Source organism: Spermophilus citellus (assembly GCF_964194105.1).
Source record: "Spermophilus citellus genome assembly, chromosome: 5".
Taxonomy (NCBI): domain Eukaryota; kingdom Metazoa; phylum Chordata; class Mammalia; order Rodentia; family Sciuridae; genus Spermophilus; species Spermophilus citellus.
In genome coordinates, this window is record NC_138186.1 from 89,467,841 (window position 1) to 89,495,655 (window position 27,815).

The 27,815-nt window shown below is 35.4% G+C and overlaps 1 protein-coding gene across 1 annotated transcript in view; it reads right to left on the reverse strand.

The window, feature by feature from the left end:
* Positions 1 to 294: 294 nt before the first annotated feature.
* Positions 295 to 27,815, reverse strand: part of LCA5 (lebercilin LCA5) — an 82,260-nt gene continuing 54,739 nt past the window's right edge. The window contains exons 4-8 of the mRNA XM_081295971.1: positions 8,891 to 9,028; positions 7,763 to 7,859; positions 6,621 to 6,763; positions 4,560 to 4,692; positions 295 to 2,981 (exon numbers count right to left, since the gene is read on the reverse strand). Of these exons, the coding sequence (XP_081152097.1) occupies positions 2,137 to 2,981; positions 4,560 to 4,692; positions 6,621 to 6,763; positions 7,763 to 7,859; positions 8,891 to 9,028 (1,356 nt within the window). The 3' untranslated portion in view covers positions 295 to 2,136. The remainder of the gene's footprint in view (positions 2,982 to 4,559; positions 4,693 to 6,620; positions 6,764 to 7,762; positions 7,860 to 8,890; positions 9,029 to 27,815) is intronic.

Sequence of the window (27,815 nt, forward strand, 5' to 3'; positions counted from 1 at the left end):
AAGATTAATTAAAACAGTAATTATCTGATAAGACTAGCATCCCTTCTAACCTGATTTAGGGCAAATTCATCTACTTCAACTAAAAATACTGGACAGGGAAAAGAAACATGAATAATGAAATAATAATTAACCCTGAAGTTCTTGTTTCCACTATATATTTCTAAGTAACCTAAGGTATCAAATAAAGAGTCATAGTATGTTTTTAACTTTTATTAACAAGAGTTTTGAGTACAAATAAATTAACTTGACATTTAGAATAATGATTTACTCTAAAACTTGTCCATTAAAAAAAACCCTATTCTGTACATTTTAATCTCCAATTTTAATATTTAACACCATAATGTTTTTAAGTCTACAACTCAATTTTAGGTTTAATTTTAATAATTGTCTTATTGCATCTAGTTAAAGATATCATGTAGAAAAAAAAGCAAGAGACTAGTTAGAATAACCTGAATAAAAAAACTTTCCCAAAAGCCTTTATAAAAAGTCTTTTAAAATAAAACAACATAAAAATTAGAATAGTTTTGGCAGAAAATTAGCAGTTATAAAATTATTACATAATATTTTATCAAGAACTGTATTATAAATACTAATGCTTATTACACATATTAGAATGATTTGCAATGTAGTAAATGCAGATGTAGAAAATCTAAGAAAGCTTTTTAAAACAGTTTAGCACTCTGGGGAGTTTCTGTTCCCAATAAATGACAGGAACACAATTTATAAGATGATAGGTGGTACATCTTTTAATTAGAGGCCTAACCATATAAAACATTAGTCATAAAATGTTATTCTCTACTAAGCATTTGTAACATCTCCAGATACACTAGTAATTCTTTCCCCTTATCAGTATACATGCTTAGCATCAGAAACCATACTATGAGCAAATTATACAGATAACTCTTGAAAAAACAGCTCACTTTGGAATAACTGTCAAACTTAAGTTTTTATTCTTCTGGACACACTCTTTCCTCCAATCTTCATTTTAACAGTGTTTTCTCCTTGACTGGTGATATATTATTAAAACCCAATCATACCCAGCATATTCCTTTGCAGCTGAAATGAATTACAAATAACCAAACGAAAACCAATGCATTTTTACAGAAAACTATCCAACCTACTCTGCAGGGCAGAAGCTCTCTACCCCCCACCAAAAATACCCACCTTTTATCCAAGGCTGCTTTAAAACTAGTCCTGTAAGTCCAATTAATATTATACTATTATTGTCTCCTCAGTGTGAGGGAAGTTCAAATCTTAAAAAGTATTAAAATTTTCAAATGACACTACTCTCTGTAAACATAATTGAGTTGAAAATCTTCCAACTCAAGATTGAGTTGAAATGAAGTTTTTTTCTATTTCTTGCATTTGATATGAAATCTTACACCCAGTCACTGAGATATAAAGAATGTATGAGAACAAGTAGAATTACACTGTACCCAGGTCTCTGGGGAGAAATGCCAGAGGAGAATGGTCCACATAGAAACTGTATTCTGAAATTCACCTAAGATGCTAACAGAATTGTAGTTAAGTGATTTCAGGATATTGTAATTGAGAAATGAGTAGTGTTTAACTGTGAGTACTTTCAGAGGAATGGGAAGTCCCAATGTTGTCACAGCTACCACTCAAGAACAACTCAGCCTTGCCACTTAAGATAGGGACCTTCACCCCTATCCATAGAAGGCAGGCTTCTACATGGCATCAGATTTCTACCACCTGGACTCTACCTTTCTCACCACAGAGTCTTTCACCCTTAATTTTCATTCAGTAATCAGTGAGAAGATTATATTTATCTGTGAGAATCTAACCAAAATAAATAGGGATAATAGTAGAAAACAATTTCCAATGAAGTAAACTTGCCATACAGCTAGTTTAAGAGGTAAAACATTTCTAAGTAAAAATAAGAGAATATTTTTGGTTTCATTCAAAAAAGCTTTCTTCATTCCTGGCAAACTACTACATTGTGTAGATATAATGTACTTTTTTAAAAAATCCTTTTTTTTTTTTTACTGTATTTAACTACTTGAAATCATTCCTTAATAAGGACCTTTTAACATTAAAAAGTCTAAATGTTTATCATAAATACTGTATTAAAATATTTTAATATTTACAATTTGAAAAAATGTATACCCTAGTCAGTCATCTCAGTGCTACTTCTTCAATTTCATCTTCTACAGAATCAACTGCTTTTAGGGCTGGTTTATTGTTTGCATGTTTTAATCGGTGTCTATTTGGATTAAAACTTTTTCCTTCACCAAGGAAATAGTCTTCATCTTCATCATGTTCTCTACCCCTGCTGCTTTTATCTCCAGGGAGAAAATTTAGAGACTCAAAGTCTCCTTTGCTGGCAGCCAGAGAAGTTGGGTCACTGCTTTTAGAGGAAATGGGACTCCTGCCACTAGTACCAAATAGCTGTTCCATCAGATTGGCTTTTTTTTCTTTTCTTGCAATGAAATCTGCACTGTCTTTACTAAGGTCTTCCATACTGTTTTTTTTAAAATCCAAAAGGCCACTTTTTTGGCTAAATGGATTTGACTTCCCTGGTGTTTTTGCAAATGAAGGCACATAGCTACCAAATGCAATCTCATTTGGAGAGATTGGACTTCTAATATTTCCTGAATTCCGACCCTCTCCTTTTGGAGTAAAAAAACTTATGTCTTGCAATTGATGCCCATTAAATAATCTCTCTGAGGATTCAGAGAACATGTATGTTTTGGAGATTTTCTCTGAGGAATGCAGTTTTGATCCCAAATCAGGTATTAATGGCAAAAGAGGACATTTTAGATTCTGAGAATCTTGAAGTTCTCTGTTGATTTCATTCAGTTTAGCAAGTAGCATTTCTCTCTTCAGTCTTTCTTCTTCTTCCTCTTCCAATTTATCAATACTTTGAAGTTCATACATTTCCATTTGGTAGCTTCTAGTCTCCAACTCGGGCTCCTCTTCTCCCTCTTTCTGCTTTTCATTAAGTTCTTCTCTTTCCCACTCTGTATGAAATAAAAAATTACAAACTGCATTTTATAGCAATCAGTATTTTTTTAAAAAAGGAAAAAAACCTACCATATTTTATAATACAACCATTTTTATCTAATTTTAGTATTAAAATAGGGTTCAAATGGACATCATAATATTTCACTTTTATATTTGTTTTTCGGGAATAATATATTTAATGTGTACTTCATTTAAGAATCACACTTATAGAAAAACTTGTTCTTCAAAGTATGGATAGGGAAGGTTCTCATTTATTTAAATAACTAATATGATGCTATACATTTTAAGGTGGGTGACAGGATGGATGCAATTGAGCAAAGAGTTTTAAAGTTAAACCCTTGGATGTCATATCTTGAGAAGGGCACAATACCACTTACATAGTGTTCGACAGCAGATGCGTACAGGCACTAGGTATATAGTTGACTCTTAAATAGTTTTTTGGCTACTCATGCCACTTTCTATAATTTTGAAGTTATTTCCCAAATTAAATATTAAAAATACTAAAGTATACAAGAATACCACAAATGTAATAACTTCAGTAAATGGCATACATTCTCATTAATGTCAGAGATCAATCCATATACACTCAAAAAAAAAAAAAGTCAAAAGGACAAAAACAAGTGACAGTCTTCTGCTATTTTATTCCTTTTCCTGTTGCCTAGATGGAACTGACCATAATACCTAATTTTCTGTTCTGTAGTTAAACATGTGAAAGCATCTTGTTCTGTCCATTAGCCAACAGTGATGTAAATATGGCTTCTATTTCAATAGTTACACAGTGTTTACAATCACTGGGTCATGACTTTATGTTCCATGAATTTCCATGAAAGAAAAAGAAAAAGGATTTCTTTATAAGCAGACACAACTAATGGAAATAGAATACATTCAAAAGATTATAGAGTTGAGCTGAGGCTGGTAGCACAGTGATAGAGCACTTGCCTAGCCTGTGCAGGCAGGTCCTAGGTTCAATCCCTAATGTAACAAACAAATAAATAAAAAATCCCTCTTGCCCATACTTTTATGACATTTAATAAAGATGAAAATGAAAGTATTCTTGAACTTCATTTCAGTATCTAAACTTATAGGAGTTATTTCACTAAACTTCTACATAATGATTGAACATATTCAAGATTTACTTTGCAAATTAAAATCAAATAAAAATTGCAAGGATACATTCAGGTCCTCGTATTTCATTGATTTTTACACTTAAGCTAGTCCATGGTATAGAGTCCCAAGGCTGAACCAATAAAGAAAGCTATTTTTCAGCTATTTCTTCATCAAGTTTTAATTCATACACAAAGAATTTTCCCCCTTCATTTGAATTGTTTCATCTGAATTTTCTGAAGGTAACCTGTTTTTATTCTGTAACCCCAAATAGTGAGTAATAGTCAATATATTTATTTCCTTAATAACTTCATTCAAATGGTTGTGACTCCTGATATACCACTGCATCAACCTTTTCTTATTCTGTATAACCAATTCATGGTTCAGCTCGACAACACTAAGGGACCCTAACCATTTCTTTCCCAAGAGATGCTGATTCATTACTTGCTTAAACAAAGTCTTTTTCTTACCATTCTTTAGTTTCTCTATCTCCTGTTTTGCAATTTGCAGTCCTTGATCTTTAATGCATTTTTCTTCTTTGTTCACAATTGGGTTTAGAATCCCTGCTTCTTCATGCTTATCTTGCTCTTGGAATTCCAAGTCCTAGTATACATTTTAAAAATGTAAATTTACTTATAGAAAAGGGGAAATACTATTTAAATATTATAAATTTCTCTTTCATTGTTAGAAATTAAAGCAAAATTTCATCTTTAATGAATCAGAAAATCACAAGTTATCATGCTTTGAAAGATGCTTCAGAAACACATAGGATTATTTCTTACTTTAAATTTCTAAAGAAGCATTTATAAGTGATATCAAAACCAATATAATGGAAGCAAATCCAACATCCTGCACAAAATTCTGAAAAAAAAATAGTTGCAGAAGCATCTTCATACATTCTCACTACAAAATGTTAACCTGATTTTGTTTAATAGCCATTTCTGGTTAACCAGAAATGGCTATTAAACAATTATGGTAGCCAACTGAGACATATGTAATTTTTCTTAATAAAAATAAGCTATCTTTATTAGTAAGATTCACTTATTTAAGAACAGAGTTCCCTGAGTTTCGACAGGGCACAGGGGCTGCACTGTTGGATACTACATTTGCTACCTCCCTTGTACCTAGACAAGAACAAAGTGCGTGAGCAGAAGTGCATGCAACTTCTGATCACATTTATAAAACAGCTTGCCCTCTAACTTGTGTATTCCCTTTTTTATAGAATGGTAAGCCAGTTCCAAAAATACAGAAGGACTATACTCTAAAATGCAAGACCAGTAAGTTAGAGTGACCACCACAAACAAAGTTGTATATACCACCAATCCTGGACTACCCATTTGACTTTAGTCTATTAAAAGAGAAGGGTATTTGTTATCCTACTTTGACCACCATATTTCTCAAAGCAAGTTAACCTGCACTCTAACTAAGCTATCACTTGCTGAGGTCTTTTAACAGTGACCTCAGTCTTAAGAGGCTCAGGCTAAGAGCTTTAGGAACTTCATAATTAGTCATCTTTATAATTCTGAAAATCACTCCCATTTTAAAGATGAGGAAATTGAGATTGAGACTCTAAGGAGTCAAACAACTAAAATGTTAAGAGCCATAATTTTTAAAGCAGATCAAATTCTAAAGCTATATTCTTTTCACAATACCAGGCTGCTGATGCTCCTGATGAATCTTTTTAATACTTCTTAAAATACTTTAAGAATTACTCCATTGTTCTCTACCATTTTAAAGACATAACATGATCTGGTCTCAAAGGGTAAATACAGGAAGAAACAGCAAGTACAACTTATGTATCTGAATTTTTCTAAAACAAAAATGAAATTAAAAATCTAGAATACACCAAGGAACTAAATCAGTCCATTTCTGATTTATACCTTAAGAGATGTCATACACTGGGAAACTTTATAAGGTACAAAAAAATATAACATTATATGAAATGTTCTGGATCCCTGAAATATTGTTTTTATGAATTGTAAATATTAAAGACAAAACCCTCTTAAAGAAAGGGATCTGCAAGTGATTTAATATGAAAGTCCTTTTAAATGATACTCTAAATTCCACTCTTAATTTGAATGGTATGTCAAATTCCATCCTTGTTCAGCATTCAGTTAACCCATAAAATTCTCAGGCCCCAAAATATTACATTTAGTTAAGTTCTAAAAAAAAAAAAAAATCACTTGAAACCTTTAGTTTGCTATTAAAATAAATAAAAGCACTGAGGGTTTTCTAAGAATATATAAGCAGATAGAGAAAAATGTATTCCTATTATCTCCAACCTAGAAGGTATGATTAATCTCTCTGTGAAGCAACTGAAAAATGCAATGTAAACTAACTAAATTTCAATCCAAAGAAATTTAATAAAATGCACAGATGTTACTACCTCTTTCTCTTTAAAAGGCTAGTTGAATATTCATACAGATATAGTACTAGGCTCCACCACTGAATTTTTAAATGTTTGATACTATGTTTTTAGGGACAACTTTAAACCCAGAGTTTGGCGCATAATCAAATATAGCTGAACTCACCAAAGTAAGACATTCTGGTTCCTCCCATTTATTTTCACAAATCATCATTGTTTTTGGTGTTACAGGTAATTCTTCCAGCTCACAATCTTCAATGGTTTGTACTTCTTTTGTACACAAGTCTGTAAAATCACTCTGGCATGCAGCTATCATGAAAACAGTACAAGAATTTTTCTAATCCCACTGAACAGTGGTAAGATACATAGAATTCAACTGGTATATATGTTAATCTAAATGAGATACTGCATGTTTTGCTCAGCCCAACAAATGCACATTATTACTATTTTTGTTTCTAAGATTTATAGGCAATTATGGGATTGGGGGGCAATTCTCACTGTAAATTCTATTACTTTTTACAAATTTTTTTTGGTCCTGGAGATTGAACTCAGGGGTACTCAACCACTGAGCCACATCCCCAGACCTATTTTGTATTTTATTTAGAGACAGGGTCTCACTGAGTTGCTTAGCACCTTGCTTTTGCTGAGGCTGACTTTAAACTCATGATCCTCCTGTCTCAGCCTCCTGAGCCACTGGAACCACACCTGGAAACATTTCCAAATTTTATGTTTTAAAATTCTCACAATTCATAGAAGAATTATACTTTCATTTAAAAAAAAGAACTATGCATAACAATGCTAAATATTTATAAATGTAATGTCTGGTATTTACTTTAATCTAGCAAAAGCAGCAAAAAGCAGATAAAATAAAATTCTCTCTACTTTGGGTATGTTTATATATTTTCACATGATTCAAAAATTACTATAAGAATTTTTCAAAAAAGCATGTTACTTAATTTTAATGACCTCTCCAGGAGAAAAAAAACTGACAAGGATTTCTGAAAATTAACTATAACGAAACAAACTAAAAAATTGAATTGAATTTAAATGTATTTCAATGGGGTTGTTTATTGTTCTTTCCTTGTACTTCAAAATTAATTAATTTTATTAATAAATAATAGCTACAGGGGCTGGGATTGTGGCTCAGTGGTAAGGCACTTGTCTAGCATGTGTGGGACACTGGGTTCAATCCTCAGCACCACATAAAAATAAATAAATAAATATATTGTGTTCATCTACTACGAAAAAATATTTAAAAAAATAAATAATAGCTACAATACGAGTTTTCAACAATAATGTCTACTATACCATTCTTCCTTGGTGTAATTTCTTTTCCTTTCTTTAGAAAGGACTTTGGCAGGCGATTAGAATATATGTTTTTTATGTCCAGTTCTCTCTCCTTTTCCTGAAAACAAATCCATATAAAATGAAGTGAGGGTGTGTGTCACTTTGCCAATCCACATTTTCCTTAACAAACTGAAATAAACCTAGAGTTCAGCTTCCTTTTTTAACTACCAAGTAGAAAAAAAATGTCTCTAGCACATTTAGATTAGGGAAGAGTAATGCTTTTTCCTATGAAGTCCAATGTTCTTAACCATTTTGGGACTATGACTCTGAAAATTTGATTAACAAAAAGAAAATTATGTAAGATAATAAATGATTTTGCACAATTCTGCACAAAATTTCAATCCATCATTGATCAGATAAAATTAAGAATATGTGCTTTAACAACATTAAATAATTTGAATGATTCTTCTAAACACTATGAAAATCATGCGACCTTGATCTTCTGAATTTGACTTATTTCACTTAACAGAATGGTTTCTAGTTCCAAGAATTTTCCTGCAAATAACATAATTTTATTTTTCTTTATGACTGACTAAAACTCCATTGTGCATATATACCATATCTTTATACATTCATTCATTGATGGACACCTAGACTGGTTCCATACTTTGCCTATTATGAATTGTGCTGCTTTAAACAAGGGTATGGGTGTATAGGAAAATATGTAAAAGTCATAAATTAATTCTTTAGAATAAATACTGAGGAAAGGTGTATTTGGGTAATGTGGTGGTTCCATGCCTAGACTTTTGAGGAACCGTCATACTGATTTCCATAGTGGGTTATACTAATTTATAATTCTACCAACAATGTAAAAGTAGAACACAGATTATTTAACCAAGCAACAAAAATGCTAGTTCTTTCTACAGTTTTCTTCCAGGATTTAACAATTATTTTACATTATTCTTACAGCTTTACTTTGTATAATTATATCAAAACATTTTCTATCTAAGCACCAAAGATAATAACAGAATTTTATAAATTATACCATACCAACCTAAAAACATGAATAGTAAGAATGTTTTAAAATATTGGGTTTTCATCAAGTTTATATTACTGAGAAAATAATGCCATTTAATGTAAAGTGCTTACTTTTAATTTGTGATACAGTCGTTGTAACTCCTTTTGAAGAACTTTGTTTTCATCCTGAGCCTCATATGCCCTTTTCCTTTCAGCAAGCAACTGTCGTTGAAAACTGTTAGTACTTAGTTCAAGGTTTTTCGATAATTCCTAGGTGTACAAACATATTTCAAAAACAGTATTAATTAAAAGAACCCAATTGTAAAACACAGCACTTAGAGGTGTCAAAATGATGTTTTTAGTGATTCTAATTTTAGACATAAAATTAGGCTGGCTGGACTTGGTCTTCATGAATGTAAAATAAACTGGGAAATAGATTTACCAACAATTTAATAAGATACCTACTTAATTATTTCTTTTAGCATTTTTCACAGTGATTTGTAAATATATTCTTAAGCATTTGAAGCACGCACACATAGAGCAAAAAATAGCCAAAGAATGGGATAAGAAGCATAGGCTATCAGAAATCACTGCTTAGGCAAGGTGCAGAGGACAGAACACATCTCTAGATAAAAACTACAGCTATTACTATTGTCTTTAAATATCTCCCATGAAGTTTATGAAAGTATTTAGGCTAAAATATTTTCTTTTAAAATAATATGTCGGGCTGAGTTGTAGCTCATTGAGAGAGTGCTTGCCTAGCACATGTGAGACACTGGGTTCAATCCTCAGCATCACATTAAAAAAAAAAATGGGTCAAGATACCCATGCTTTGTATATGCAAAAAAGTATTATAAAATCACAAAGAACATGCCTGTAATCCAAGTGGCTCAGGAGGCAGAGGCAGGAAGATAGTAAATTCAAATTTCAAAGCCAGCCTCGGCAACTTAGGGTCTCACCGAGTTGCTTAGGGCCTTGCTATCTCTAAATAAAATATCAAAAAGGGCTGGGGATGTATTCAGTGGTTAAGCACCCCTGGGTACAATTACAGTATACTTTAAGATACTATAAAACTACAAATAAAATCAGAAAATAAAACAGTTATAATCCCATTATCCTGTGATCATGATTGTCAACATTTTAGTGTACATAATTTATGACTTTTACATATTTTCCTAATATAAATGCCTAAGCCAACAGAATTTAATATAATTTTTAAATGGAATACTTTTCTATCTTCTAGACTATCATAACTTGTAAGTTCTGCTATTCACCACTAATGTGTTCCAATTTTTTTATAGTGAATATCCTTGCATATATAACTTCAAACATATATTTTATTATTTCCCCAGGGTAAATATTAAGAAAGAAATTTTCTTGGACTTTATTGAAATTAAGAATCCTCCTCTTTGAAAGAAACTGTTAAGAGAATGAAAAGATAAGCCATAGTCTGAGAAAATATGTACAAATCATATGCTACAGTACATATCAAAGAAAAATGTGTATGTATATATGTTACAAAATTCAGTAATTAGAAACTAAACAGCTCAGTTTAAAATGGAGGAAATATTTGAATAGCTAATTCACCACAGAATATATAGAGACAAGCACAAAGAATGATGCCTCGATATCATTAGCCATAATGTATGCAAATTAAAGCCATATGAAACAATATTTACTATTAAAATGTCTGAAACTCAAAAAACTAAGCACACAAAATGTTGGCAACGATGAACAGCAATCAGAACTCATACACTTTGGGTTGAAATATAAAATGGCATAATCATTTTTAAAAATTGGGTCAGTAAACACATACTTACTATATAATAGTCATTTCACACTTAGGTCTTGCCCAGAGAAATAAAAGTCAATCTCCAAAACTTTTGCATGAATGTTCATACTACCTTTATTTATAATGGTCCCAAACTAGAAACAACACAAATGTCTACCAACAGGTTAATGAATACTTAAAAAGTGGTATATTTCTATTATTCAGCAATAAAAAGGATGAACAATTAATACATGCAACAATATATTCGAATCTCAAAATAATTTTGCTGAATGAAAGAAGCCAGGCATTAAACAATGCATACTGTATGCCTCCACTAAATACAAATTAATTTATAGGGACAAAACAATGAGCTAAATATAGGTGATAGGGATTGGTAAAGGGACAGCAAACAAAGGGACATTTGGAGAATACTACATATGAGAAAAGGCAGTGGCACAGCAAAAGAAAAAAACAGCCCATCACTTGCTGCCCGATTCACAACCAGGGGAGGGGAAGTTTCCCCTCTGCAGGAGGAAAAGTAAAAATCCCAGCAAACTGACAGCTCAGCCCAAATAGCAAAGACACATGAAATATGCACAGTAGTAAGGTTTTGGAAAAGAAATTCATTGCATTTAAGAGGGAAACTTCAGGAGACATCTTGAGAAGGGATCTATTATTTGAATTTAGACTGTTTAGGGCTCAGAATCCCTGCATATTCCTATCCTTGGGACCCACAAACAACTCATGGCATTGGCTCTGCTGGTGGCTGCTTCCTAAGCCAGACTTGGCTCAGTAAGTGACACAAAATTTAGAGTGATATATGGTGGGGAATGGATGTTGAGGCATGGAAGTGAACTGAGTGCCATCTCTAAAATCAGGGAGATGGGAAGCCTGTCCTTAGACCAGAGGCACTGCCACTTATGTTACCCAGCTCCTATTATGAACTATTCCCCCACGATATCTGTCAAGCACTACAAAGAATAGGGCACACAGCTTAAGAAGAGTCAGAAAGAAACTTTGCCCAGCACTGGCTATATTCACCTCTCATTTTCTCCTGCCCAGTATCTCTTGTCAGGGGTGATCCACTTACCCTTGATCCCTGATGGGCACTATTAAGAAAGTGAGGGGAGGGAAGAAAAGTCCTTATTGTTGCCCTGTTTCTAGATATGCACAACTGCATGGGGGATGGGGGTTTGTCTGTAGTCCCCTTCCTAGTGGGCATGCCCACAGTAGCAGCCAAGAGGAAAAACAACTATTTCATACACAGAACTAATGAACACAGAAAAAATTTTCAACTGCAGGAAGCCATCTGTGAATTACATGAGGGTCTTCTCTCCTATGGTAGCCAGGAGATTTAGGTTTGGCATTGAGAATTATTTATTGCTCTCCCAAGGCAATAAACTGCCCAATGCATGTGACCTTTATCTCCAGTCTGCTAGGAAGACACCTCATAGTAGCTCAGGAGATGGGCATAACCAATTGGGAACTGAATAGCCACAAAGAAAGACACTGAAAGACAAGCTACATGTACTCTCTCATATATCAAATTTTTTAAAAAAGCCAGTCTGAAAGCAGAATAGGGATTACTGGGAATGGTTTGTTGAGAGAGGAGTTAAGGGTGGATGAAGGGTAGATGGAAATGATGAATTTATGCTGTATGCATATACAGAAATATCACAGTGAATCCTACATGGTAATAAAAATAGACATTAAAAAAACTTAATAACAAATACAGAATCTGAAATAAACATAATCAAATAACTAAAAATGAAATGTAAGACATGAATCTATTTATAAACTATTAAACGAATAAGTTGGAAAAAATAAAGACAAAAATAAACTTCTGAATAAACATTAAATTCACAGGGTTTTGAAGGTAAAAATCCAAAAAATTTCAAGAAACAGATATAGCTATCTTTTATAATTTGAAGAGGAGGAGGAGAAGGAAGAAGAGTGATGAGGAGCAGGAGGACTAGGAGGAGGAGAAAGAGGAGAAAGACCTATAAAAAATCATTCTTGGTGAGAATTTTTTATAATTTTTTTTTTTTTTTTGGCAGTGCTGGGGCTTGAACTTAGAGCCTCGTACATGTTAGGCAAGTGATCGACCACTGAGCAATACCCCCAGCCCAGAATTTTTATAATCTTAATGTCAAAAGTGTATGAGAAATATTATATATGCTAATTAATTAAATGAATACAGCTACAACTGCCAATATTACTAAATCACAAAAAAGTAGATAAGGATAGCTTAAAGTAAAATCATAGACCATTCTTATACATGAATATTGTTGCAAAAATCCCATATATTAGCAAAAAGAATTAGGTAATGAATAAAAATTGCTTTCTTGGGATTGATGTATTTAGTAAGATACAAAGAATCAAAGTAGTTTATTATGTGACTGGGCATGGTGGAACATTCCTGTAATCCCAGATACATAGGAGGCAGAAGCAGGAGGATCACAAGCTTAAGGCCAGTTTCAACTTAGCAAGACCCCGTTTCAAAGTAAAAATAAAAAGGCAGGGAATGTAGATCAGTGGTAAAGCATCCTGGGTTCAATCCCTAGTATCAAGGTCACAGGGGGGAAATCTAAATGTAATTTGCCATGTTAATGAGAAAAAAAAACATTTAATTATTTTAGTAGGAAAAAAAAAGCATTTCATGAAGTTCAACATATCATTTAAAATAATTATTCTGCATATACACAAACATACAGATGAATACTTACATAAGGCACACATTAATGGAGGGAAATATCCAAGATAACCACTTTTAGCTTCTTAGTGTGTATCTCCAGCTGATAAGAATGTTACTTTTTCTTTTCTTTTTTTTTTTTTTTTTTTTTGGTGGTGCTAGGGATCGAACACAGGGCCTTGTGCATGTAAAAGCAAGCACTCTACCAACTAAGCTATATCTCCAACCCCTATTTTTTCATTTTCAATAAATTTATGCTACTTACTAATGCACATGTACTACTTATGGAAAATAAAAATATAATTTTGAAAAATATGTTCAAATAAAAACTAAAATGGCTAGGAAGGAAACATCTAACAGCTTCAGGGAAGCAGTTACTTCTGAGGCAGAAGAATAGAAGGCTGTTTGGAGAAAGGACACAGGGGAACTTTAATATCTTATTTTTAAAAATAAGTTCTAAGGCAAAAGTAGAAAAATATCAAATAGGAACATGAAACCTTTAAATATTCTCTTTTTCCATATGTTCAAAATATTCCATATATGGGAAAAAAGTTGAAATTACTTTAAGAAATAAAAATACTGAATGGAGAAAAGAAGAAAATGCAAATGGTAGTTATCTTTGGCTGGTAGGACTAAGAGTATTTTTCTTATTACTATACTATAAATTTAAAAATGTCTTGAAACAAGAGAAAAAATTTTAAGGTACTTCAAAACTTTTTTTCCAAAATATTATCACAGAATTGTTACTATTTAACAGAAATAAAGAATTAACATAACAATTTTTTTACAAACTCAAAGGATATTAGATTTTACCTTATTTTTTATTAATTAATAAAGTAATATACACTTAAATAATACAGTTTTTATTAAAACAGGACTATCCATCTCAGTTGTTTTCATGCCTGTTCAGTATTGTGGTAGCTTAACTCTGAAGACAGACTTAATATAAGCAAGGAACCTGGAGTTTATCTCACTGGCCTATCTTTTAGGAATTTTTTTTTTTATATTTCCAGAAGGGGAACATCCAGCCTCTACACAAATACTTCTAGTGCAATTTCAATTATTTGAAAGCTCTTCCATATAGATGAGTGGAAATTAGTAATATTCACTGGATTTGCACTGATCTAACAACCAACCTCAAAAAAGCAGACCTATTTCTCCTCTTCCATGCAATAGGCCTTTAAATAAAGAAGTAAGTTATATTTTCCCCTAATCTAATCCATGATTCCATATTTATTACATTGTTTCTCATATAATAGTTTTTCAACATAATGGTTATCCTATTTGCTCTCCACACATTAGTTTGTTACCTAAAACTTGGTACCTTAATACATGTTATCTGACCAGTAAAGTTATAGTTACTATTACCTCCTAGGAATAGAAAAACAAACATCTTCTATTAAATTTTTTCTTCATTTTTTATTGGTGCATTAGAGTTGTATATATTGATGGGATTTATTGTTACATATTCATACATGCAGACAATAAAATTTGGCCAATATTGCTTCGCAGCATTTCTTCTCTCCCTTCTATTAACTTTCTAAGTAGCAATATGATTTTAGGTTCATAAACTAAAATATATTTTTAAAAACTGAATTACTTTCAAGCCAGGAGATCATATATGATAGATCTTTTAAAAATGAAGGCTTAATATTTAACCAGATCAAAATTTGGGGCCAGATTTTGAGCCTAGGGAGACCAACTCAATCTTAATGTTGTCATCATCAAATTAGAGGTCCCTCCTATTGGTGAACCTGCTGTGAATGCCACAATTTTATTTCATCCATCCACCCATCCATTTATTCTTTTATAAAGAACTAATTCTATCCCAGACTGTCAGATGTTGCAAATACAAAATCAAATGAGACTTGTTTTTGCCCTTTAGGAGCCTGATGAAATTCACCAATAAACTGAAAGGGATAGGACCTAAGATGGTAGCCCAAAACACCCACCTAGAAACTTTCTCTCCAAGTTGGCAACTGTTTATCTACACCCTTTGAATACAGTTAAAGCTCTAACTAGGAAGCAACATTATTCTCAAGCAATCCACATTACTCCATTAAAAAAAAACAACATAAAAGACAGACAATATTAACTATATACTATAGTATATTTACTATATAACATATCCACTAGACTATAGTAGATACAGTATAGTCATAAAATATACATGCAAATGTTTTATAAATATATAGTATATATAGGAATATAAGTGTATAATATACACATGTTTATAGGAGAGAATGTATAGATATATCTTCATGAACCAATCTAAAGGAAATAAAATAAAGAATAGTTCTGAAAGAGCAATAATTTCCAAAACATGTTTCAAAATTTGAGATTGGCAGCAAGCAACTAATTCATAATTTAACATCTATCTCTGCCTACCCTTAAACAAATTGGTACTCGTTTTGTTAACTCTCCTTGTCTTCCTAACTCCTGAAAGTGCATTGACAAAGGATCAGCAATCACATTTTCAGCAATCACATTTGCAAGATTCTTCAGTCCTCTGGGGTATAATTCATCTGAATCTGGAGACTGAGCTCATTTATATGAGCTGTTTCTTATTGTGCTTTTGAGCAGGACAGATTAGAAGCAAATTTGTAATCCAATAGTGTGTTTCCTCTTTGCATCACAGCCTATCCTAAGCAGTGAGACTTATCCATGCACTCATGAAACCTGCTTTCCTTAAAATGTTTGCAAATCTCTCCTTACTTTGAACTTGTGTCTTCCAACAGTTCGCATTTACTCCACAATATTTATTATAGTTGTATTGAAAATAAAACATTTCAGAGGTGATTCCTACTCAATAAATCATCGCACATACAAAATGAGCATATGAAAAGATTCTAAAAAAATGATGTCTCTTTTATAGTTTGTACATCATTTCATCAAAAAATAATGATAAAATAGCCAAAATTTTAATTACTTATGTCATAATTTAAAATAACATAAAAAGTACTATTATCAGAGGAAACTATCACTCAGCTTTTAAATGTGACAAAAGAAAATAGAATAATAGAGCAAGAGAATGGGAGACAGAAGAATATAATTCTAGTCCTAGACACATGGTTCTAATGATCTATGCAATATTCTGTGACATAGAAAAAGGCAAATAACTCCTCTATGTTTCTTCAACAGTTAAAATGTTTGAGTTGAATTAGAGAGTTCCCCATGGAAGTGTTTCAGGGGCTGCTTCAGGTTGCTGGGAAAGTGAGTTTCTAAAGCCTTTTCTGCAAACTATCTCACCAGTCACCATCACAGAACATCTCAGGACCTGCATTTGATTGCCTGTGAAGAACTGACAAAATTCGAAAAGCCAATAGAACAAATCAGTAGTAGTTTTAAACCTTTCAAAAAAAAAAAAAAAAAGAATCCTTAAAGTCAATTTGAAAAACAATGCTCTGTAATAGTTTTTCAAACTCCAAAATACTACAGTACTCTCAGGGATGTATTTACTTTTAATTAATGTACTTTTCTTCTAGTGCATTCCTTCTTTCCCCCTCTTTCTTTCCCTCCTTCCCTCTTTCATATACTGCCTAATAAGTACAAGGCACAGAGCTATCCACACTCACTATGAACTTTAACACTGTTTATCACTTGCAAGGTTTTATAGACTGGAAACTGAGGTTCAGATAATATAATAATATAATTTAATAAGTGTTCAGATAATATAATAAGTGTCTTATATCATAAAGCTAGCATGGTATATAACAAGAATTTGAATCTTGTTCATATGTATTTGTATGTGTATAAAATTTCAAGTTTCATTAGGAACTTAACAGGTTAAGAGGTAAGTGTTAATTAATAGCATAGTTAGATACAAACTAAATAATTTTTTTTATTTGGCCTTGAGTTCTAAGCCAAAAATTTCTAACTCAACTAAATAGGAAAAGTCCATCAATGTTTCCATATTAAAGATGCTGTCATTAAAAAAAAATGCTTTAAGAAAAACTAATTTAATCCTCCCCAAATAGGAAGGATTTAACTTTAATTGCTCTAAGAAAAAAACTATTAGCCTATAGCACTCTTTAAAACCTTATATAAACAAATAACAAAAGATGATTTTAAAATGCTTTACTGAGACAAAGACTTCCTCCTCTAGGAATTTTCCATTATACTAATATACATCTCTATATGGCACGTGCGCATGCACACACACACACATATATATACACATACACACATATATATTTAATACCAGGCATCTTTTATGCTACTCCAGAACAAGAAATCAGTATATTAAAAATAAAGGTTTGGGGCTGGGGTGTGGCTCAGTGGCAGAGTACTTGCCTCACATATGTGAGGCACTGGGTTTGATCCTCAGCATCATATAAAAATAAATAAACAAAATACAGATATTGTGTCCATCTATAATTAAAAAAAAATCAAAAAAAGGTTCATATTATGACACATCTATACAGACTAGTATGCATCTTATAAAAAAAAGCATGAAACTGATTATGCATGTGCAAGTTTGTGCATATGTGTGTACATGATATACATGTACACAATGCTATGTTGAAAGTGCCAAAAAAATACTTTGCTTGACATGTTGTTTTTCATGGAAATGTGTATAAACTGCTACTATCTGTGGTAAGAGGGTGGAAAAACATGACATTAATATACAGATACAAGCTTGCGTAGGAAAAGACAATTTCTTCAAAGTGTTCCTTAGAAATGGGTCTACAAACGGTATAGAAAAGAAACAAGTCATCATTGCATACCTTTTTGTATTATTTGAATTTTAAGCCCATTTTTAGTGGTTTTATTACTTTTTCAATAAAATTTATCTTAAATATTAACATAAAACTGCTTTAATAACTGTCTAAAAATAAATGGGTAGTTTCTAAGGTCCCTGAAAAAGTTATTTTCTGAAATCATTCTAAAATTTACCCTTTGATCACAGATCTCATTTCATTTAAGTCTTTTCTCTCCAGAAATGTAAAAGACTGCTTTTATATATTATTCATATAAATATGTGTGTGCGTGTGTATGTGTGTGTGTGTGTGTGTATAAAACTCAGCAATTCCTTGGGTTATTTTGTAAAAATTTTATTTTATAAACAATTTGTTTTTCAACACTAGGAATTTTTCATCTCTTCAACATTCATCAATAGATGTAATAGGTCCTTAATTTTGGTGTTGGTAAAGGGGAATAAAAGTGCACCATGCTAAAGACACTTTGGGTACATGAAAACTTTAAAAGCATGACTTCAGGCTCCTCAGATTTTAGATTTGAAAGCTGCCTCAGAAATCATACCATTTAATTCCTCAGACAAATCAACTGAACCTGGGGTTAAAAGAGTTACACTATGTCAAAGCAAGACAAGAACAGAGCTGACCTATTGGGTTTACCTCCATTTTCTGTCCTAATTAGATGTTCTTGTTTAAAAATAATTCAGAACAGGTAGCTGAGACAAAGATAGGGCTTTGTGATTTGGATTTCTGAAGGACAAAAGGGCAGAAAATCTTTCAGAGAAGGAACTAGAGTTAAGTCATAGCAGGGAAAGAGGAAGGAAAATGGACCTACTTGGCCCAATAAGTAATGGGAAGATAACGGTGAACTCTTACTTTTGAAAATTATTTATAGTGAGGAACAACTATAAAATAAAATAATGATTTTATCAACAAGAAATACATAAGGGTAGCTCCAGGGCCAAGGGAATTTGAATTCCAGTCTCTCATAGGAAAAAAAATCTATCAAACTTCTTTCACAGCTCTGTGATCCTGTGTTCTATGATATGCAAACCATTTCCCAAAATCTTTACAAATATCTAAAAAGAGATAAAATCTTAAGAGTTTTATTATTTTATCCCTAAAAGTAATTCACTCTGTGCCATCTAATGTTAAAAATACAGTTGGATTTTTAACATTCTCAATGTATATCCTACAGTTTACTGGAGTTCTTTTAATAATTATGTACATGTAATTACTTTTTTTATCTTTTCATAAAACTTAGAAGATAATTTCCTATTTAATGATTATGGATTCTTTTTATAATTACAATTCATGATATTTGCTTTATGACATGTTGTTGGTTATACCTATTAATCTGCTACTGCATTCTTGATTAGGAAGAAACATGAAACTTTTTTTTTTTTTTTTAACAAAAAGAAAGAAATTACGACAGAATTAAGACAATGCTATGTTGAAAGTGCCAAAAAAATACTTTTCCATGAAAAACAACATGTCAAGCAATGTGTATAACCTGCTACTATCTGTGGTAAGAGGGTGGAAAAACATGAGCTGAGCTCACCCTATTTGAGGCCAGTCCCAGGCCCAGAATGAGATGGTACAGTTGGGGTAGTCACTGAAAGAAATTGCTGATTGGGGAATCACTAATAAGGAAATGCTAACAAAGAACTGCTTATATTAAATCAGTGATTCTCAAAGAATGGTGTAATAACACCCAAAGATCTCTGAGACACTTCTGAGAGTCTTCAAGGTCAAAATTATTTTAGAATAATAAGAAATTATTTGCTAATTTCACTCACATTGTGTCATGAGAGTATTGTGAAGTTTTCCAAAGGCTATATGCCATGTGATATTATATACATGTACATTTTAAAAATCTACATAACTCAATATTTCCAAATGACCAATGTGTGAAGGATAAAACATCTAATCCAGTGAGATTAGACACCTAGGTTTTAATGTGACTGAATATACAAAGTTCCAATATGGCTTCAGATTCCACTTTATAACTATTTAGATAGAATATCACTTGTTACATTTTGGTGTAAGTGATATTCTATCAAAGAAAAATATCCAGTTATATGAGAAGACTATTAAATACTCCTCCAATTTCTAACTAATACAGACATCTGTGTGAGGCTGAATTTTCTTCACATTTATCAACACAACAACATACTCCAACAGATTGAATGCAGAAGCAAATGTGAGGGCCCAGCTGTCCTATATTAACCCCGATATTAAAGAAATTTACAAATATATGGAACAAGCCACTCTTGATTTATTTTTGGCTTGGAAAATATACAAGATTTTGTAAAATGTAATGAGCTGTCTTCTATTTTAGTGGATAAATATTTCTAAATGTTCTCAACTTTAATTTCTAATGTGATTAAGCAGCAATAGATAGACTTTACAAAAGCTTTACTAGAGAGGTTCCTAGATAATTTTTAAGAATACTACTGGGGGGCTGGGGATGTGGCTCAAGCGGTAGCGCGCTCGCCTGGCATGTGTGCGGCCCGGGTTAGATCCTCAGCACCACATACGAACAAAGATGTTGTGTCCGCCGAGAACTAAAAAATAATAAATATTAAAAAATTTCTCGAAAATTACTGAAGATGGCGGCGATGGGAGAGCTGCACCCCAGTGTGCCGCGTCACTGTGCGGGAGAAAGACGAGGTAAAACGGCTGAAGGCTACCTTGGTGGGAATTTCCAGTGAAATTGAGGTGCTCCAGAATCTAGAGGACAGATTTCCAGTGCGCGGGATTCGGCTGCAGGGGCTTGGTCGCGGACGATTTCTCCGCACGGAGGGTAGCAGTACCTGGTCAGCGGACCGCCCCGCGGATGGAGTCTGGGGCGCGCGCTAGTTAGCGGCGAGGTACCAGAGCGGGATTACAGCGAAGCGGATTCTGGAGGCTCCTGCCAGCGGCGCACTGGCCACGCTGAGTGCTGAGTTCCAGCCTTGAGAGAGAGGAGAGAACCAGTCCAGTTCGATTCCCGACACCGGTCAGAACACGGAGGAGGACAGCAGCCGCCATCTTGGAGAGCTGATGCAATCATCCCTGTTTTCTACTGATCTCAGCTCATTCAACTACGGAACAGGTGATTCCAGGCTGGTATTTGCCTGTGTCTCGCAGACAGATCGCTCAGGCTCGGGACTAGAGAACCTGAGGAGAATACTCTTCGGGGCTCACCCGTGGCAAGGCGGGCGCCGGACTTTGAGCGGCCAGATTCTAGCTCCCCGGGTTGCTTTGGCCCAAGGCAGGGTATCCTTCAGGGACTCGGGGCTGAGGCCAGTTACAAGTGGATTGTGCGCTGAGGGGTGGCGTGGCTCAGACTCCCGGAACAGTTTTGGCCCGGGGCTAGGGAGCCCGCGGGGACTGCGTCTTTGACCCTGCCCCTGGCGGAGCGTACACTGAGCTGGGAGAGGTTGGAGCGGCCAGGCTCGGGCTCCTGGGGCTGCTGGGGCCTGAGGCTGGGGTACCTCTGAGGAGCCTGCTCCTAGCAGAGTGTGGCAGGGATCGGAGAGGCTGGGTTCTGGCTCCCGTAGCTGCTTGAGCCCAGGGCCGGGGAACCTGCGGGGACCGCGATCTGAGGCCAGCTACAAGTGAAACTTGCGAGGAGGGGCAGCGGGACTCTGACTCCCGGAACAGTTTTGGCCCGGGGCTGGGGAGCCCGTGGGAACTGCGTCTTTGACTCTGCTCCCAGCGGAGCGTGCACCGAGCAGGGAGAGTCTGGTGCGGCCAGGCTTGGGCACCGAGCAGGGAGAGTCTGGTGCGGCCAGGCTTGGGCTCCCGGGGCTGCTTTGGCCTGGGGTTGGAGAACCCGCGGCGGTTGCTCTGTGGAGCCTGCTCCTAGCAGAACGTGGCGGGGACCGGAGAGGCCGGCTCCTGACTCCCGAAGCTGCTCTGGCTCAGGGTTGGGGATCCTACAGGGACTGCTTCTTGGTCCGGGTCCTGCTGGGTGCTGCGGGGGCCTGGGGGGCAGAGTGGAGCTGCCACCTGCGCCCAGAGCAGGCTAAGGGACCCGCCGGTGTGGTATCACGACACCCCAACTGCAGCTGGGGCCGAGGAGAGTAGCCGCCCACGCCTGGAACAGGACCAGCGACCCGACGGCAGGGTAGCCAAGTCACCCCACTTGGAGTGGAGGCCGTGAAGAGCCGCCGTCTGATCCTGCAAGGTAGGTAGACCTGTGTCCCACTGGCAGGACAGGCTCGGCAGCCTGCCAGTGTGGTGGACAAGTAGCATCGAGGCAGTCACGTCACACTGGTTGGAGTGGGGGTTGAACAGAGCCGCCGCCAGTGTCCGGAAAAGGCCCAGCGACCCGTTGGAGAGGCAGTTAGGTACCCCAACTGGGAGGGGGGGCTGAGCAGAACTGCTGCCCAAGCCTGCAAGGTAGGCAGATCTGAGACCCACCGGCGGAACAGGCTTAGAGGCCAACCAGCGTGGTAGACACGTCACACCAATTGGAGTAGGGGTGGAGCAGAGCTGCCGCCCACATCCGGATCAGGACCAACGATCCGAGGACGTGGTAGGAACGTCACCACAATTGGAGTGGGGGCAGAGTAGAGCAGCCACCCGTGCCCGCAGGGTAGGCAGACATACGACCAACCAGCGTGGTAGATAGATCACTCTAATTAGAGGAGGAGCACAGCCACTACCCGCCCTACAAGAGAGAGATCCCAACTATACAAGAGCAATATAAATAAATAGGGGGAAAATTTCTAAAACACAACAGTTTCACCAAGCAGAAAGAAACGCAAGCAATATGAAAAGACAAGGAAAGAAAGGTCCACAAGCAATGCAGGTCAACTCAACTCTAGAAGAGGTAATAGCTGCAACAGATGGAATGTCAGATAAAGAGTTCAGGATATACATGCTTCAGATGATCTGCAGTCTCAAAGAAGACATGAGACAGCAAAATCAGACAATGAAAGATCACATTGACAAGGAACTACAGAAACAAATCCAGGAAGTAAAAGATCAATTTCACAGGGAGTTAGAAGTAATAAAAAACAAACAAAGAGAAATCCTAGAAATGCAGGAAGCAATAAACCAACTTAAAACCTCAATTGACAATACTACCAGCAGAGTAGATCACTTAGACGATAGAACATCAGACAATGAAGACAAAGTATTTCAACTTGAAAAGAACATAGACAGCTCAGCAAGACTGCTAAGAAACCATGAGCAGAACATCCAAGAAATATGGGATAACATTAAAAGACCAAACTTAAGAGTCATTGGGATTCAGGAAGGCACAGAGCTCCAAACCAAAGGAATAAACAATCTATTCAATGAAATAATACGAGAAAACTTCCCAGACTTGAAGAATGAAACAGAATCCCATATCCTAGAAGCCTACAGGACGCCGAAAGTGCAAAATCATAAGAGATCCACACCTAGACACATTATAATGAAGATGCCCAACATACAGAATAAGGAGAGAATTTTAAAAGCTACAAGAGAAAGAAAGCAGATTACATTTAGGGGCAAACCAATCAGGATAACAGCTGATCTCTCAACACAGACTCTGAAAGCTAGAAGATCCTGGAATAACACTTTTCAAACACTGAAAGAAAATGGGTTCCAACCAAGAATCGTGTATCAGGCGAAATTAAGCTTCAGGATGGAAGATGAAATTAAAACCTTTCACGATAAACAAAAGTTAAAAGAATTCGCAGCTAGAAAACCATCTCTTCAAAAAATCCTTGGCAAAACATTACAGGAAGAGGAAACTGAAAATAACATTGAAAACCATCAGTGGGAGGTAGGACAGTAAAGGGGGGAAAGTAATCAAAGAGGAAAACTAATCAGGTTTAGTAACATAAATAAACAAATATGACTGGAGGAACAAACCAAATCTCAATAATAACCCTAAATGTTAATGGCTTAAACTCACCAATTAAGAGACACAGGCTAGTCGAATGGATCACAAAACAAGATCCAACAATATGTTGCCTACAGGAGACGCATTTGATAGGAAAAGATATACATAGACTGAATGTGAAAGGCTGGGAAAAATCATTCCACTCATATGGACTGCGGAAACAAGCAGGAGTGTCCATACTCATATCAAACAAAATAGATTTCAAGCCAAAGTTAATCAAAAAGAATAAAGAGGGACACTGCATACTGCTCAAGGGAACCATACACCAATAAGACATAACAATCATAAATATATATGCCCCAAACAATGGTGCAGCTACGTTCATCAAGCAAACTCTTCTCAAGTACAAGAGTCTAATAGACCACCATACAATAATCATGGGAGACTTCAACACACCTCTCTCACCACTGAACAGATCTTCCAAACAAAAGTTAAATAAGGAAACTATAGAACTCAACAACACAATTAACAACCTAGACTTAATTGACATAGATAGAATATACCACCCAACATCAAGTAGTTACACTTTTTTCTCAGCAGCACATGGATCCTTCACAAAAATAGATCATATATTATGTCACAGGGCAACTCTTAGACAATATAAAGGAGTAGAAATAATACCATGCATCTTATCTGATCATAATGGAATGAAACTGAAAATCAACGATAAAAGAAGGAAGGAAAAATCATGCATCACTTGGAGAATGAACAACAGGTTACTGAATGATCAATGGGTTATAGAAGATATTAAGGAGGAAATTAAAAACTTCTTAGAGTTAAATGAAATCACAGACACAACATATCGGAATCTATGGGACACATTGAAAGCAGTTTTAAGAGGAAAATTCATTGCTTGGAGCGCATTCCTTAAAAAAAGAAAAAACCAACAAATAAACAATCTCATATATCATCTCAAAATCCTAGAAAAAGAAGAGCAAAACAACAGCAAAAGAAGTAGAAGGCAAGAAATAATTAAAATCAGAGCTGAAATTAATGAAATCGAAACAAAAGAAACAATTGAAAAAATTGACAAAACCAAAAGTTGGTTCTTTGAAAAAATAAATAAAATCGACAGACCCTTAGCCATGCTAACGAAGAGAAGAAGAGAGAGAACCCAAATTACTAGCATACGGGATGAAAAAGGCAATATCACAACAGACACTTCAGAAATACAGAAGATAATCAGAAATTACTTTGAATCCTTATACTCCAATAAAATAGAAGATAGTGAAGGCATCGATAAATTTCTTAAGTCATATGATCTGCCCAGATTGAGTCAGGAAGATATAGACAGCCTAAACAGACCAATAACAATAGAGGAAATAGAAGAAACCATCAAAAGACTACCAACTAAGAAAAGCCCAGGACCGGACGGGTATACAGCAGAATTTTACAAAAACTTTAAAGAGGAACTAACACCAATACTTTTCAAGCTATTTCAGGAAATAGAAAAAGAGGGAGAACTTCCAAAGACATTCTACGAGGCCAACATCACCCTGATACCTAAACCAGACAGAGACACTTCAAAGAAAGAAAACTACAGACCAATATCTCTAATGAACCTAGATGCAAAAATACTCAATAAAATTCTGGCGAATCGGATTCAAAATCATATCAAAAAAATTATACACCATGATCAAGTAGGATTCATCCCTGGGATGCAAGGCTGGTTCAATATACGGAAATCAATAAATGTTATTCACCACATCAATAGACTTAAAGATAAGAACCATATGATCATCTCGATAGATGCAGAAAAAGCATTCGACAAAGTACAGCATCCCTTTATGTTCAAAGCTCTAGAAAAATTAGGGATAACAGGATCATACCTCAACATTGTAAAAGCAATCTATGATAAGCCACAGGCCAGCATCATTCTGAATGGAGAAAAATTGAAGGCATTCCCTCTAAGATCTGGTACAAGACAGGGATGCCCTCTCTCACCACTTCTGTTCAACATAGTCCTCGAAACACTGGCCAGAGCAATTAGACAGACGAAAGAAATTAAAGGCATAAAAATAGGAAAAGAAGAACTTAAATTATCACTATTTGCAGACGATATGATTCTATACCTAACAGACCCAAAAGGGTCTACAAAGAAACTATTAGAGTTAATAAATGAATTCAGCAAAGTGGCGGGATATAAAATCAACACGCATAAATCAAATGCATTCCTGTATATCAGCGACAAATCCTCTGAAACAGAAATGAGGACAACTACTCCATTCACAATATCCCCCCAAAAAATAAAATACTTGGGAATCAACCTAACAAAAGAGGTGAAAGACCTATACAATGAAAACTACAGAACCCTAAAGAGAGATATAGAAGAAGACCTCAGAAGATGGAAAAATATACCCTGTTCGTGGATAGGCAGAACTAACATCATCAAAATGGCGATATTACCAAAAGTTCTCTATAAGTTCAATGCTATCCCAATCCAAATCCCAACAGCATTTCTTGTAGAAATAGATAAAACAATCAGGAAATTCATATGGAATAATAAAAGACCCAGAATAGCAAAAACAATGCTAAGCAGGAAGTGTGAATCAGGCGGTATAGCGATACCAGGCTTCAAACTATACTACAGAGCAATAGTAAGAAAAACAGCATGGTACTGGTACCAAAACAGGCGAGTGGACCAATGGTACAGAATAGAAGACACAGTAACCAATCCACAAAACTACAGCTATCTTATATTTGATAAAGGGGCTAAAAGCATGCAATGGAGGAAGGATAGCATCTTCAACAAATGGTGCTGGGAAAACTGGAAATCCACTTGCATCAAAATGAAACTGAATCCCTTTCTCTCGCCATGCACAAAAGTTAACTCAAAATGGATCAAGGAGCTCAATATTAAATCAGAGACACGGCGTCTGATAGAAGAAAAAGTCGGCTATGATCTACATACTGTGGGGTCGGGCTCCAAATTCCTCAATAGGACACCCATAGCGCAAGAGTTAACAACTAGAATCAACAAATGGGACTTACTCAAACTAAAAAGTTTTCTCTCAACAAAAGAAACAATAAGAGAGATAAACAGGGAGCCTACATCCTGGGAACAAATCTTTACTCCACACACTTCAGATAGAGCCCTAATATCCAGAGTATACAAAGAACTCAAAAAATTAGATAATAAGATAACAAATAACCCAATCAACAAATGGGCCAAGGACCTGAACAGACACTTCTCAGAGGAGGACATACAATCAATTAACAAGTACATGAAAAAATGCTCAACATCACTAGCAGTCAGAGAAATGCAAATCAAAACCACCCTAAGATACCATCTCACTCCAGTAAGATTGGCAGCCATTAAGAAGTCCAACAACAACAAGTGGTGGCGAGGATGCGGGGAAATGGGTACATTTGTTCATTGTTGGTGGGACTGCAAAATGGTGCAGCCAAAGCAGTATGGAGATTTCTTGGAAAGCTGGGAATGGAACCACCATTTGACCCAGCTATTCCCCTTCTTGGTCTATTCCCTAAAGACCTAACAAGAGCATGCTACAGGGACACTGCTACATCGGTGTTCATAGCAGCACAATTCACGATAGCAAGATTGTGGAACCAACCTAGAAGCCCTTCAATAGATGAATGGATTAAAAATGTGGCATTTATACACAATGGAGTATTACTCTGCAATAAGAAATGACAAAATCATAGAATTTGGAGGGAAATGGATGGCATTAGAGCAGATTATGCTAAGCGAAGCTAGCCAATCCTTAAAAAACAAATGCCAAATGTCTTCTTTGATATAAGGGGAGTAACCAAGGACAGGGTAGAGACGAAGAGCTTGAGAAGAAGATTAACATTAAACAGGGATGATAGGCGGGAGGGAAAGGGAGAGAGAAGGGAAATTGCATGGAATTGGAAGGTGAGCCTCAGGGTTATACACAATTACATACAAGAGGAAAGGAGGGGTAGGAGAAAAATTATATAAGTGGAAGAAACGATTTATAGTAGAGGGGGTGGAGAGAGGGGAGGGGAGGGGAGGGGAGGGGAGGGGAGGG